A 13,750-nucleotide genomic window follows, 5' to 3' on the forward strand; every position below is an offset into this window, starting at 1 on the left:
GATATTGTGTGTGTTTTTTTTTTTCCCATTAGTTTTATAGTTTCAGGTTTTGCATTCAGGTCTGTGATACATTTTGAGTTTATTTTATATATGTGTAAGGTATAGATTGTTTTCCTATGAATGTCTACTTGTTTCAAGACTGTTTTTTGTTTTAAGACTATTTTTTCTGTACCTTAGTGCTTTTGTGTCTTTGTCAAAAAATTGTCCATATATATGTGGGTTTATATCTATATTCTCTCTTCTGATCTGTTGATTCATTTATCTTTATAATAGGGCAATGTGACTTTCCTTATGTAGCTTTATAATAATCTTTGAAATTAGGTACTTTTAATCCTTCTTCTGCTTAGTTGTTTGGATATTCTAGGTCCTTTGTACTTCCATATGAATTTATAACTAAATTATCAGTTTCCCTATAAAAGGTTTTTTGGACTTTAATTGGGATAGTGTTAAATCTGTAGTTTAATTTGGAGAGAACTGACAATAGTAAGTCATCTGATCCATGAAGAAGTTTGTTTCTCCATTTATGAAGGTCACCTTTAATTTCTGTCAGCAGTATGTCGTTTTTAATATAGAGAACTTTAACATCTATGGTAAGTTATATTTGTGTTTTTTTGATGCTTTTATAAATGGTATTTAAAAGTTTTTAATTGTTCCTAATATATAGAGATACAGTTGATATTGGCACTTTGATTTTGTATTCTACAAACTGGCTAGATACAAATATTTTGATTTTTTTTAAGTTTTCATTGGATTTTCCATATAGGAAATCATATTTGTAGATAAAAAGTCAGTTTTATTTCTTTTCTTTCAGTCTGTTTTTTTTTCCTTGTGGATTTCACTGATTATTCCAATATGAATACTAGTGGTAAAAAAGCAATGTTCTTGTCTTAGGGAGAAAGCATTTAGCTTTAAACATTAAGTAGGATGATAGCTATAGATTTTGTGTAGTCTTTATTAGATTGAGGGCCATTTCCTTTTATTCCTACGTTGTTTAGAGTTGTTTTTTAAATATTTTATTTTTTTTATTTATTCATGAGAGAGACACAGAGAAAGAGGCAGAGAGATACAGGCAGAGGGAGAACCAGGCTCCATGCAGGGAGCCTGATGCAGGACTCGATCCCAGGACTCCAGGATCACGACCTGGGTCAAAGGCAGGCACTAAACTGCTGAGCCACCCAGGGATCCCTTGTTTAGAATTTTTATCAGGAATGGATAATCAGGTAGGATTTTGTCAAATGCTTTTTCTTTGTCTATTTGAGATGGTCATATGGTTTACAAAGAATAGTTTGTTAAATTATGTCAAATAAATTATAAATAGATTATATAGTAAATTATATCAATAGATTTTTTTGATTGGTAAACCATTTCAGCATTCCTGGGATAAACACCACTTATCCTTTAGTGTATTACTGGATTTGGTTTGGTAAAATTTTGTTCAGAATTTTTGATATGTGGTCATGAGAAATATAGTTTTCTTTAATTTTTTTTTCTTTTTTGGTATCAGAATAATTTTGGCCTCATGGGAATGAGTTGGGATGTCTTATATTTTTGGAAGAGTTTGTGTAGAACTTTTTTCCTCCATTATCAGTGTCAGGATTGATAGGAAACAATCCAGGCCTGTGATTTTCTTTGCAGGAAGGCTTTAAAAAAATTATTTTATTAAATTTTTTTTTTTATTTATTAGCTTCCGAGGTAGAATTTAGTGATTCATCAATTGTATAGAACATCCAAGTGCTCATTACATCAGATGCCCTCCTCAATGCCTATCACCCAATTATCCATTCCCCCCACTTATCTCCCTTCCAGCAACCCTCAGTTTGTTTCCTAGAGTTCAGCATCTCTCATGGTTTGCCTCTCCCTCAATTTTCATCTTATCTTTACTCCCCTTCTCCTGTGTTCATCCAGTTTTCTTCGTTAAATTCCACATATGAATGAAATCATATGGTATTTGTCTTTCTTTGATTTTTTCACTTAGCATGATACCCTCTAGTTCCATCCACATCATTGCAGATGGCAAGATTTCATTCTTTTTTGATGGTTGAGTAATATTCTGGTGTGTGTGTGTGTGTGTGTGTGTGTGTGTGTGTGTATGTGTATGTGTATACACACCACCTCTTTATCCATCTGTTGATGGACACCTGGGCTCTTTCCATATTTTGGCTGTTGTGGACATTGCTGCTATAAACATTGGGGTTCATGTGCCCCTTTGAAATACTATGTTTGTATCATTTGGATAAATACCTAGTAGTGCAATTGCTGGGTGGTAGGGTAGTCTATTTTTGACTTTTTGAAGAGTCTCCATACTGTTTTCCAGAGTGGCTGCACGAGTTTGCATTCCCAACAACAGGGTAAGGGTTCTGCTTTCTCCACATGCTTGCCAACATCTGCTGTTTCCTGAGTTGTTCATTTTAGCCATTTTGACTGGTGTGAGGTGGTATCTCATTTTGATTTTGATTTGTATTTCCCTGATGCTGAGTAATATTGAGCATTTTTTCATGTGTCTGTTGGCCACTTGTATGTCTTCTTTGGAGAAATGTGTGTTTGTGTCTTCTGTCCCATTTCTTGACTGGATTTTTTGTTTTTTTGGATGTTGGGTTTGTTAAGCTCTTTATAGATTTTGAATACTAGCTCTTTATCTGATATGTTTGCAGGAAAGTTTTAGCCAAAGTTTCAATTTTTAAAGTAGATAAAGAACTACTTTGAACTTATTTGTGACTTGGAATCTGAAGTATGTCTCTTGGGAAAAGCATGGGGTTGGATCACTTGAAAAAAAACAAAACTCTATTCTGCCAGTTATCTATCTTATGATTGGAATGTTTGATCCATATACAGCTTATGTAATTATTGATAATGTAAGATATGTCTGCCACTTGTTTGTTATTTTATTATTTTATTCTGTTCCTGAGAGAACGCACTCCTGTGCGTGCATGAGGTTGGGAGAGGGGGCAGAGGGAATCTTACGCAGGCTTCACTTGAGCATGGATGGAGCCTGATGTGGGGTTGTCTCTCACAACCCTGAGATCATGACCTGAGCTGAAATCAAGAGTAAGATGCTCAACCAACTGAGTCACCCAGGTGCCCCTGCTATTTGTTTTTTTATTTTTATTTTTTATTTTTATTTTTTAAAGATTTATTTATTTATTCATGATAGACACATAGAGAGAGAGGTGGAGACACAGGCAGAGGGAGAAGCACACTCCATGCTGGGAGCCCGACGTGGGACTCGATCCCGCGACTCCAGGATCGTGCCCTGGGCCGAAGGCAGGCGCTAAACTGCTGAGCCACCCAGGGATCCCTATTTGTTTTTTTAATATTCTTTTTATATCCTATATTCTTCCATTACTACGTTCTGTTATATTAAGGAGATATTTTCTAGCATACCATTTTAATATTGTCTATCTTTTTGGTATTTTTTGGTAATTTTTTTAGTGGTATTCTTGAGCATTCCAATTAGCATAACAATTCAGCTTGAATTACTACCAACCAAATTTCAATAATATACAAAAACTTTTCTTCTATGTAGCTCTGTGCCTCTTTCCCTCTTTTGTGCTTTTATTTTCATATAAATTGCATGTTTCTATACTGTATATCCATAAATACATAAATATTTATTTTGTGGAATTGTCTTTTAAGTCAGGTAGGAGGGAAAAAGTTATAAATAGAATATTTATACGCTGTTTTATTTTTACATTGCATTTACCTTTATTTGTGGGCTTTATTTCTTTACGTAGATTGTCTTCATTAGTATCCTGTCATTTCAGCTTGAATTATTTCATTTAGTACATTTTGTAAAGCCCATCTGCTGAATGAATTCTTTGGATTTTCTTTATTTAAAATGTCTTAATTTCTCCTTTAATTTTGAAAAGTATTTTTACCAGACACAGAATTCTTGATTGACAGGCTTTTCTCAGTGCTTTGAATATATAACTCCACTATCTTTGATTCTTAATTTTATTTGGAGAAATTAGGTGTTATGCTTATTGAGGAACTTATATATATAGTATGTGTTGTGTCTCTTTCACTGCTTATAATAACTATTCTTTTTTTCATGTTTGCTGATTCTTTTACGTGCTTTGTCTCTACCCAAGCCCCTCCAATGAATTTTTCATTGTAGTTAATGTACTTTCCAGTACTGGAATTTTTATAATTTCTACCCGTTCTCTATTGTTAAGGCATCTTTTTCATTTTCCTTAGTTTGAAAATATTTATTTATTTATTTATTTATTTGAAAATATTTAAAATAGCTGATACAGTGTTGTGGCTTTGGAGGTGCAACATCTAGGCTTTGTTAGGGATAATTTTTATTTATTGCTTTTATAAAATTTTCCTGTGTCCATATTTTCTTTCTTCTTTTCATGTCGTATAATGTTTTGGTGAAAAGTGGGTATTTTTATTTTAACATGGTGTGGCAGTTCTGGAAATGGGACTTTTCCCTTCTCCCAGGTTAGTGGTGGTTATTTTGTTATTGCTATTTGGTTGTTCCATGACTTACTTGAAATAATTATGTAAAGTCTGTTCTTTTTCTTGTGAGGTCTTTACATTCTTTCTTCATTTAGTAGCTTAGTGGTCAGGTAATAATTGGACAATGATTTTTTTTTTAATGTCCTAAATCAATAAGGATCCCAGTATTTTCTGTGAAGTTCTATGTGCTCCTTGGGTACTTGTCAGCATTTAACCAGGCAGTTGTCAAATCTGCCTTACTTTATACCTCCTATTTATATAGAGCTTAAATATCAACTAGAGATTCCAGCTTTTTACTGAGCTTGTATATATTTCTGGGCATGTGCACAGTCCTGCACATGTATAACACCTTTTACGTTCCCTGGAATATTTTAGAAATTTAAACGCCCCTTTTGTACAAGTTACTCAGTATGTTTTCCTTTTGTTTGGTTACCTCATTTTTTTGCCTCATTCTATTATTGCTATGTTAAGCAGTTGCAGTGTTTAAACGATTGTCTCTGATTGTTTTTAACAAACATACATGGGTGAAAGCCTGTCTCCTGTGAGTGATCTCCAAGTTAGGTCGAATAAAAATAATTCTTTGAAGTTTTCCAGGGAAATGCCATATACAGTTACCTATGGGATGGGGGTTTGGCTATAACCCTGTTTCGATCCTTCAATGGCTACTAGGCTGCCTTTTAAACAGGGTTTGCATATCTCTTCAGCATGGAACTAGAGAGAGGGAGATGGTAATTGGGTATGTTAAAATGCAATAATGCCTATTTTTCTTACTGAGATTTGGCTATTTTACTTGATTATGTATTCTCCTACAAAGGATTATTGTAAGCTTTTGGTTAATTTCTAGAATCATCAAAAAGTTGATTTGGATAATTTTTTTAGTTTTATTTCTCTTAAGAAGAGAGGGTTTTCAGAGATCTTTATCATTTTATCTAAGTTTCAGTGATCTTTTTAAGAGATTTAAGTAATAAAAAATACTTTATATATTTACTTTTGTAGTTATCATTTCTGCTGTCTCCATTCTGTACATTGATCCATATTTGAATATGATATTCTTCTTTTGCATGAAAGGTTTCCTTTAATGTTCCTTGTAGTGTGTGTTGGTTTATGATAAATACCTTCAGATTTTCATATTAGAAATTCTTTTTTTGGCCTTAATTTTTTTTAATGATTTACTGATTTAGATATTAAAATTAAAAGAATTAAATTTAAATAGAATTAAAATATCAGTAAAATTCTGTGAATTTCAAAACATATTAATTTGTGTAACCATCTCTATACAGTCTGAATACAAAGATGTTTCACAACTACTCGAAACTCCACACTATATTCTTTATCTTCATATACTCTAACTTCCCTCCGATACTCCTGTAATTCATTGGAACTACTTGTCTGTTTTCCATTGCTGTTTTTTTTTTTTTTCAAAATGTGACGAATGGAATCATACAGTAATAAGTAAAATTTTGAGAGTAGCTTCTCTCATTTAGCATGATGTCTTGGAGATTCATTCAAATTGTTTAATGTGTGAATTCAACTGGGGATTATTTATTTTAAAAAATTTCAATATTAAGGGGAGGTGAGCCTAGGTATGACTCAGTGGTTGAGTGTCTGCCTTTGGCTCAGGCTTGATACTGGGGTTCTGGGATCGAGTCCTGCATCAGTCTCTGTGGAGGGAGCCTGCTTCTCCTTCTGACTGTGTCTCTGACTCTGTGTGCTTCATGAATAAATAATTAAAATCTTCAAAAAAAATTTTATTAAGATATCTAACTTACAATAAAATATAGCCATTTAAAATTTATACTTCAGTGATTTTTGATAAATATACATGTACACTTACATAACCAGCATAATACAATGAAGCTGTAGAATATTTTTATTATTCTCTGTGCCACTTTTGGGCATTTTCCAACCCTGCCTCCATACCCAGACAACTCTGATATTCTTCTTATTACTGTTTTGCCTTTTCTAAAATTTCATATTACAATATGTACTCTTGAGTGTGGTTTCTTCAACATATAATGTTTCGATATTCATCAATGTTGATGTATGTACTAGTTTATATTGCTGGGTAATATTTATTGCATCGTGTGTACTTCAGTAACAATTCAGGCAGCTTATATATTCTTAATTCTTTTTAAAATAGTATCGTAGTTTTGTTTTAAGTTGATGTGTTAAAGTATAGTACATTATGTAGTGAAATTTTATTTCATTTATTCTGTTCTCAAATTGGAATTATTTTGATGTAATTATTCCGTTTCTAGCTCCTATTTAATTTAGCAAGAATTAAAACATATAGAAATATATTAAAGTTTACTGGTTCTCAAATGTAAAAGTTAAATGAATTTTAAGGAGCATTAAGTTTTTAAAATTAAGATTTATTTTACTGAAAAGCATAAAGTACTTCCTACTTGGTTTTATTTCAGTTATTAGTTGCTCTTTTACTTTACCTGAACTTAAAGGGAATTGCATTTTATCTTTTTGAGCCAACTTAAGCAAGATTTTCCACTTTCTAAAATGAAATTAATGAGAACTGTTTATTTTGACAGGCCTTTGGAAATGCAAAGACAGCTCATAATAACAATTCAAGTCGTTTTGGCAAGTTTATTCAAGTAAATTACCAAGAAACTGGCACTGTACTTGGGTAAGTAGCAGTAGCAGACTTTGAAGTATGTTTATATTTTCACCCTTGTCTCTTCATAATCCATAGATTGTTCATTTACTCTTTAATGAGAATAGTGACATTGGTGTCTACATTACATTTTTATTCTCTAAACTTTTATTCTTTTGAAAAGTTGAAGCCTAAGAAAAGTTCAAAGAATAGTGTTGACACTTATATGTCCGTAACTTAGATTTATTAATTGTTAACAATTTGCTGCATTTGCTTTCTCTCTCCGTATTATGCATACATTCATTTTTAAAGATTATTTTTAAGTCAGTTGGGCATATAATTTGACTCCCCACAGGGATCACAGCCACATTTTCCTATGTAATGCTGTTATATTCAAGAAATTTAATTTTGTTACAATAACATTTCTTATACAGTCTGTAATCAGAGTACCTCTAGTTGTGCCAGCAATATTCTTTCTAACTTTAAAACAACTAATAGACTTTATTTTTAGAGCAATTCTAGGTCACAGCAAAAATGAGTAGAAAGTACAGAGAGTTCCATTATACCTCTTCACCCTATTCCAGTTTCTTTTATTAATAAATAACATCTTGCATTGTTGTGTTCGGTTTATATGGTATGTTCTGTGGGCTTTGAAAATTGTCTAAAGACGTGTATTCACCATCACAGTATCACGTAGAATAGTTTTACTACCTTAAAATCCTCTGTACTTTGCCTGTTCATTCCCTTCTTACCCATTAACCCTTGGCAACCACTTATCTTTTTGTAGTACCTCTAGTTTTGCGTTTTCCAGAATGTCCTATAGTTGGAACCATATAGTATGTAGTCTTTACTATCCAGTTTGGATTCTTTGCCTTAGCACTATGTATTAAAGTTTCATCCATGCTTTTTATGGTTTGATTTTATTAGACTAGTGTTAAATGTATATATTAATTTGGGGATAATTGACTTCTTTGTGCTATTTAGAAATACTTAACATTTTTGTATTTCTTACTGAATTTATTCCTCAGTATCTTATTTTAATGTTTTTTTGTTATTAAAAGTGTGATTTTTCTCACATTATATCTTCTAGTTTGTATATATGAAAGTAACTGATTTTATATTAATTTGTATTTTTTAATAATAAATTTATTTTTTATTGGTGTTCAATTTGCCAACATACAGAATAACATCCAGTGCTCATCCTGTCAAGTGCCCCCCTCAGTGCCCATCACCCATTCACCCCCACCCCCTGCCCTCCTCCCCTTCCACCACTCCTAGTTCGTTTCCCAGAGTTAGGAGTCTTTATGTTCTGTCTCCCTTTCTGATATTTCCTACCCATTTCTTCTCCCTTCCTTTCTATTCCCTTTCACTATTATTTATATTCCCCAAATGAATGAGAACATACAATATTTGTCCTTCTCCAATTGACTTATTTCACCCTCCAGTTCCATCCATGTTGAAGCAAATGGTGGGCATTTGTCATTTCTAATGGCTGAGTAATATTCCATTGTATACATAAACCACATCTTCTTTATCCATTTATCTTTCGATGGACACCGTGGCTCCTTCCACAGTTTGGCTATTGTGGACATTGCTGCTCTAAACATCGGGGTGCAGGTGTATTTTGTATTTTATCATCTTACTGAATTATTTTATTGTTTGCATTAGTTTTACTATTCTTTTACCTTTTCTTGATATATCTGCAAAAAATAGATATTTTTTACCTGTTTTTATGTTCTTTTATCTTTAATTATTTTGTCTCTTGTCTGATCCCAAATAATACTGTTTCAGACCTTTATATGAATGACTTTACTTTTATCCACTAAGTAAAATACTGGCTTTAGGACATTTTATCATGTTTTTTTTTTTTAAATTTTTTATTTATTTATGATAGTCACAGAGAGAGAGAGAGGCAGAGACACAGGCGGAGGGAGAAGCAGGCTCCATGCACCGGGAGCCCGACGTGGGATTCGATCCCGGGTCTCCAGGATCGTGCCCTGGGCCAAAGGCAGGCGCCAAACTGCTGCGCCACCCAGGGATCCCACATTTTATCATGTTAATGAATTAGTCATCCATTTAAATTTTCTGTGAGTGGTTTTCTGAGTAACAAAATGATATTGCATTTTATCAAATGCATTTTGGGCATCTTTGAAAATTAGCATGCTCTTCATTCTGAGATCTGTCAGTGTTATCATTATTTTTGTAATATTGGGTTATTTTATGTTCCTGGGAAAACAGTCCCACTTCGTTAGTACAACAATACACACACTCACATACATATGTACACATATTTATGCATGCACATTATAAATTGGTTCTATTCTGATTCCTAGTTTTTATTTATGATCTTTGCATCCATATTAATAAGTGAGATTGGTCAATATTTTTCTTTTTTATGCTAGTTTCTCTTATTTTTATTAAAAGATTTTATTTATTTATGAGAGACACACACAGAGAGAGAGAGAGAGAGAGAGAGAAAGGCAGAGACACAGGCAGAGGGAAAAGCAGGCTCCATGCAGGGAGCCTGACGTGTGGGACTCGATCCCGGGTCTCCAGATTAGGCCCTGGGCTGAAGGCGGCGCTAAACCGCTGCACCTCTGGGGCTGCCCTTTATACTATTTTAATTATGCTTACCACTTTTAAAATTTTGATCGAAAGTATGTGTATTCTCCAACCCCCCAAACAAAAACAAAACAAGAAGGATAAGTCCTTCAATGGCAAGGACTCATAAAACTCATTTCCTTTCTGATTTGAAAACCATGTTTCCAAAGGTACAGTGGTACTTTTATTAATAAAGATGGCAGGCAGCCAAGTTGTCAAGTTGCACTTTTCTAGTATTTATGATTGTGATACAGGAGATGTTAATAGGTATAGTTGTATATGTTGCTTTGTAACTTAGAAAGTATCATTATATCTATTCATTGATTCTTAAGACAATTTCATGAGTTACGAATGGCAGATTTTCCCATTTTTTGAAAGGAATTCGGACTTTTATATGTTAAGTAATTATCTGAAAAGGTTAAATTTTATCTCACAATAGTGATAAGCAAAAATCTTCATCTTGATTAGTATGTCAACACATACATATTGAAAACATTTTTTTCATATTGAAAATTTTTAACTCTTAGCAAATATATAAGCACTGAAGACAAAAAAAAAAAAAAAAAAAAAAAAAAAAAAAAGTACACGTTCTCTGCCATCAAAATTCTTATAGTTTTTTTTTGGAAGATATATTTACATAAGATGATTACAGTAAATGAGATAAGTGCAGTTATTGAAGCATGTGTCTGAAGAAGTTCACAAAGAAAGGTGATTTTTATCTTGGGTCTTGAAAAATTGCTAAGCAGAACAAGTGGGGAATTACATTGTCAATTGACGAATTGACATTAGCAAATGAATGGAATCATAACAAGAGCTTGGTGTACTTGAGGATAAGTATAGTGGCTTTGGTTTCAGATTGTGAATCAAGCTGTAATGTTTATAATTTATCCTTTTGATGCTAGGAAGCAGATTTTTAAAATTTTATTATTAAAAATGTCAAATATGTACAGAAGTGAATAGTAGAACAATGCCCATTTAGATTCAACAGTTATCACATTTTGCCATATTTGCTTTGTTTATCTAGTTTTTTTCTATGCTGATGTATTTTAAAAACAAAGCCAAGTAGACGTAACATCAGCTCACCCTTACTTATTTTAGTATGAGTATCAAGTGAAAGTAGAGGAATAACATGAGTAGATCTTTTTTTTTTTAATTTTTATTTTTTTATTTATGATAGTCACACACAGAGAGAGAGAGAGGCAGAGACACAGGCAGAGGGAGAAGCAGGCTCCATGCACTGGGAGCCCGATGTGGGATTCGATCCCGGGTCTCCAGGATCGTGCCCTGGGCCAAAGACAGGCGCTAAACCGCTGCGCCACCCAGGGATCCCGAGTAGATCTTATTTTATGGGTAAATAATTCACATAGCAGTATGACTCATGGATTAGAGGGGATGGAGAGATGTCTAGGAGAATGTTGGTATAGTTGAAAAAAGGAAAAAAAAGAAAAAAGAAAAGGGAGCCATTTGTAGTTATTATAGACTTGACTTCAAATCATAATTTTGCTGTTTACCAGCTGCATGTTCTTAATATCTTTGAGCATCAGTTTCTCCACTTGTAAAATAGGCAGTAATATTTGCTATGCAGGGTGGGTGTAAGAATTTAATGTACTACATGGAATCTAAAGCACAAATGTAAAAAATAGTGAAAGGGAATAAAGGGGAAAGGAGAAAAAATGAGTGGGAAATATCAGAAGGGAGACAGAACATGAGAGACTCCTAACTCTGGGAAACGAACTAGGGGTGGTGGAGGGGGAGGTGGGCGGGGGGTGGCGGTGACTGGGTGACGGGCACTGAGGGGGGCACTTGACGGGATGAGCACTGGGTGTTATTCTTTATGTTGGCAAATTGAACACCAATAAAAAATAAATTTATAAAAAATAAAGCACAAATGAATAAACAAAAAGCAGAATCAGACCTATAAATACAGAGAAGAAATTGATGATTGCCAGAGGGGAGGAGGGTGGTGGCATGGGAAAATTAGTGAAGGGGAGTGTGATATATAGGCTGCCAGTTATGGAATAAGTAAGTCACGGGTAAAAATTACCACATAAGGAATATAGTCAATGATATTTTTATGGGGTATGAAGAGGGATAGTAGCTACATTTTTGGTGAGCATAGTATAATGTATAAACTTGTTGAATCACTATGTTGTCTGCCTGAACACCTGAAACTGATGTAACATGTGTCAACTATACTCAAAATAATTTAACATACTAATTTTTGTTAGTTCCCTTTCTCCTATTTTAGACGGATAAGAACCTGTTTTAGTAGTTTAGACTAGATATAAAGGTAACTCAGAGGAAGTGATACATTTTATTATTTTATTTTATTTTTTTGTGATACATTTTAATTACTGGTAGTGGTAGTAGTAATGAGTTTGCAAAGAAGGCACATTTGACCTTCATTTTATGAATGAATGGGGCCTGTTGGAGAGAGAGTAGGTATAGATTGTAGAATCAGAAGTGCGAGGAAGAGCACAAACAGTGCAGCCGGTAGTGAATGGCATGCTTGAGGGATATTGGGAGTGACTAAAATACTGAGCATGTGGTAGAAAGGAACTCATGGGAATAAAAGCTCAAAAGCAAGATTTTTGACTCCAAGAGGTTTGTGCTATGTAATTTGGATTCAGTTGTCTAAAGCTTTTAAATTTCAGACCATAGGATCCTCTTTTCCAGGGGGAGTTTAACCAGTTGCTTCAATTTGGATAAGAGGTATTGAAGACTTGAAGAGGCACAGGTTTGATAAAGAGAATGATATATCAGAAATACAATTTGTGTTTTGGTTCCTCATTACGTTCAGGATGAATTCCATTCTTCTGGTACATAGTTTACTGGTCCTTCTTCATCTGGTCTACTTGTCTGTCTTAGTCTCTAGCCATATAAATTAATTATCTTGATACTGTGAGGTTAAGTGCCCTCCTTCTTTTATGCCTTTGCATAAAGCAGTTCTCCTTGTCTTCTGGTCATTCTTTCAGATTTCAGAGTCATTTACTAAGTCAGTCACCAAATAGATATTTGTGAATGTTTACTATGTGCTTTGTATTTTCCTCTCTGGGAATTGTTCCTTATATAATTTTTTCCTTCTTTGATTGAATCTTCCTTGTCTCTCTTGGTATATCCATAATATGCTGGTCATTGCTCTATAATAAAGCCTGCTTCAACTGCGTATGATAGCCCTTTGTTTATATATTTCCTCCACTAGTTTGTAAGTTCCTTGAGAACAGATAGTGTATTACTTGTTTCCACATTTGAACATTGCTTAGCACTGTGCCCAATTAATGAACATTTATTGAGTAATCATTAAATAATAAACGAATACGTTGCAGAATGTGGCAGTAGTATGCATATGTTAAGAAAGTGTGTCTTTGAGCCTTATTTAGTCATTTGACTCCAAAGTATAATATCTGAAAGAATGTGTAATGGCATATGAGCCTGGAAATAAAGTAAAGGTCTATGCCATGGATAGATCTTGTGTGCTATGTTTTGAACTTCTGACTTTATTTTGCATATTGAGAACCAAGGAAAAAAAAGACTTATAAGTCTGTGAATTTAACACAGATAACACTTAACAGCATTTATAACACAATTGTAATGGTAAATGTACTAAAATGATCTGCATGGTATTCTTTATACTTTTGCATCCTCTTTGAAAAAATATTTATCTACCTTAAAGATTTATTTATATCAACCAATTTTATTTTTCTTCTAGTGCCTATGTTGAAAAATATCTACTGGAGAAGTCCAGACTCGTTTATCAAGAGCATAATGAACGGTACATATTTTTATTAGTATAATTAGATCAAGTTAACATTTGTATTATGCGTATCAACTTTTAGGATGTTTGTATATGATGACCTTTAATTCACCTTAAACCTTGCATCATGGTTTTCATGTAATTGCTCTTTCTGTCATGGGCAGAACATTGTACTTTTTCAGAGGCTGCTAGGAGATTTTTTAATGAATATAAGCATACCTTGTTTTATTGCACTACACAGATATTGCGTTTTTTACAAATTAGTTTGTGGCAACCCTGTGGAGCATGTCACTGCTCCAGCAACCTTTTGGCGCCATTTTACCAATAGC

General features: G+C 33.5%; 1 protein-coding gene across 1 annotated transcript in view; it reads left to right on the top strand.

The window, feature by feature from the left end:
• The window catches only part of LOC140597581 (unconventional myosin-IXa-like), a gene marked incomplete at its 3' end in the record, with an annotated part of 43,470 nt that overhangs the window by 13,435 nt on the left and 16,285 nt on the right, over positions 1 to 13,750 (top strand). Inside the window, exons 2-3 of the mRNA XM_072746429.1 lie at positions 7,005 to 7,099; positions 13,377 to 13,439. Of these exons, the coding sequence (XP_072602530.1) occupies positions 7,005 to 7,099; positions 13,377 to 13,439 (158 nt within the window). The remainder of the gene's footprint in view (positions 1 to 7,004; positions 7,100 to 13,376; positions 13,440 to 13,750) is intronic.

The sequence above is a fragment of the Vulpes vulpes genome, unplaced genomic scaffold (assembly GCF_048418805.1).
Source record: "Vulpes vulpes isolate BD-2025 unplaced genomic scaffold, VulVul3 u000000818, whole genome shotgun sequence".
Taxonomy (NCBI): Eukaryota; Metazoa; Chordata; class Mammalia; order Carnivora; family Canidae; genus Vulpes; species Vulpes vulpes.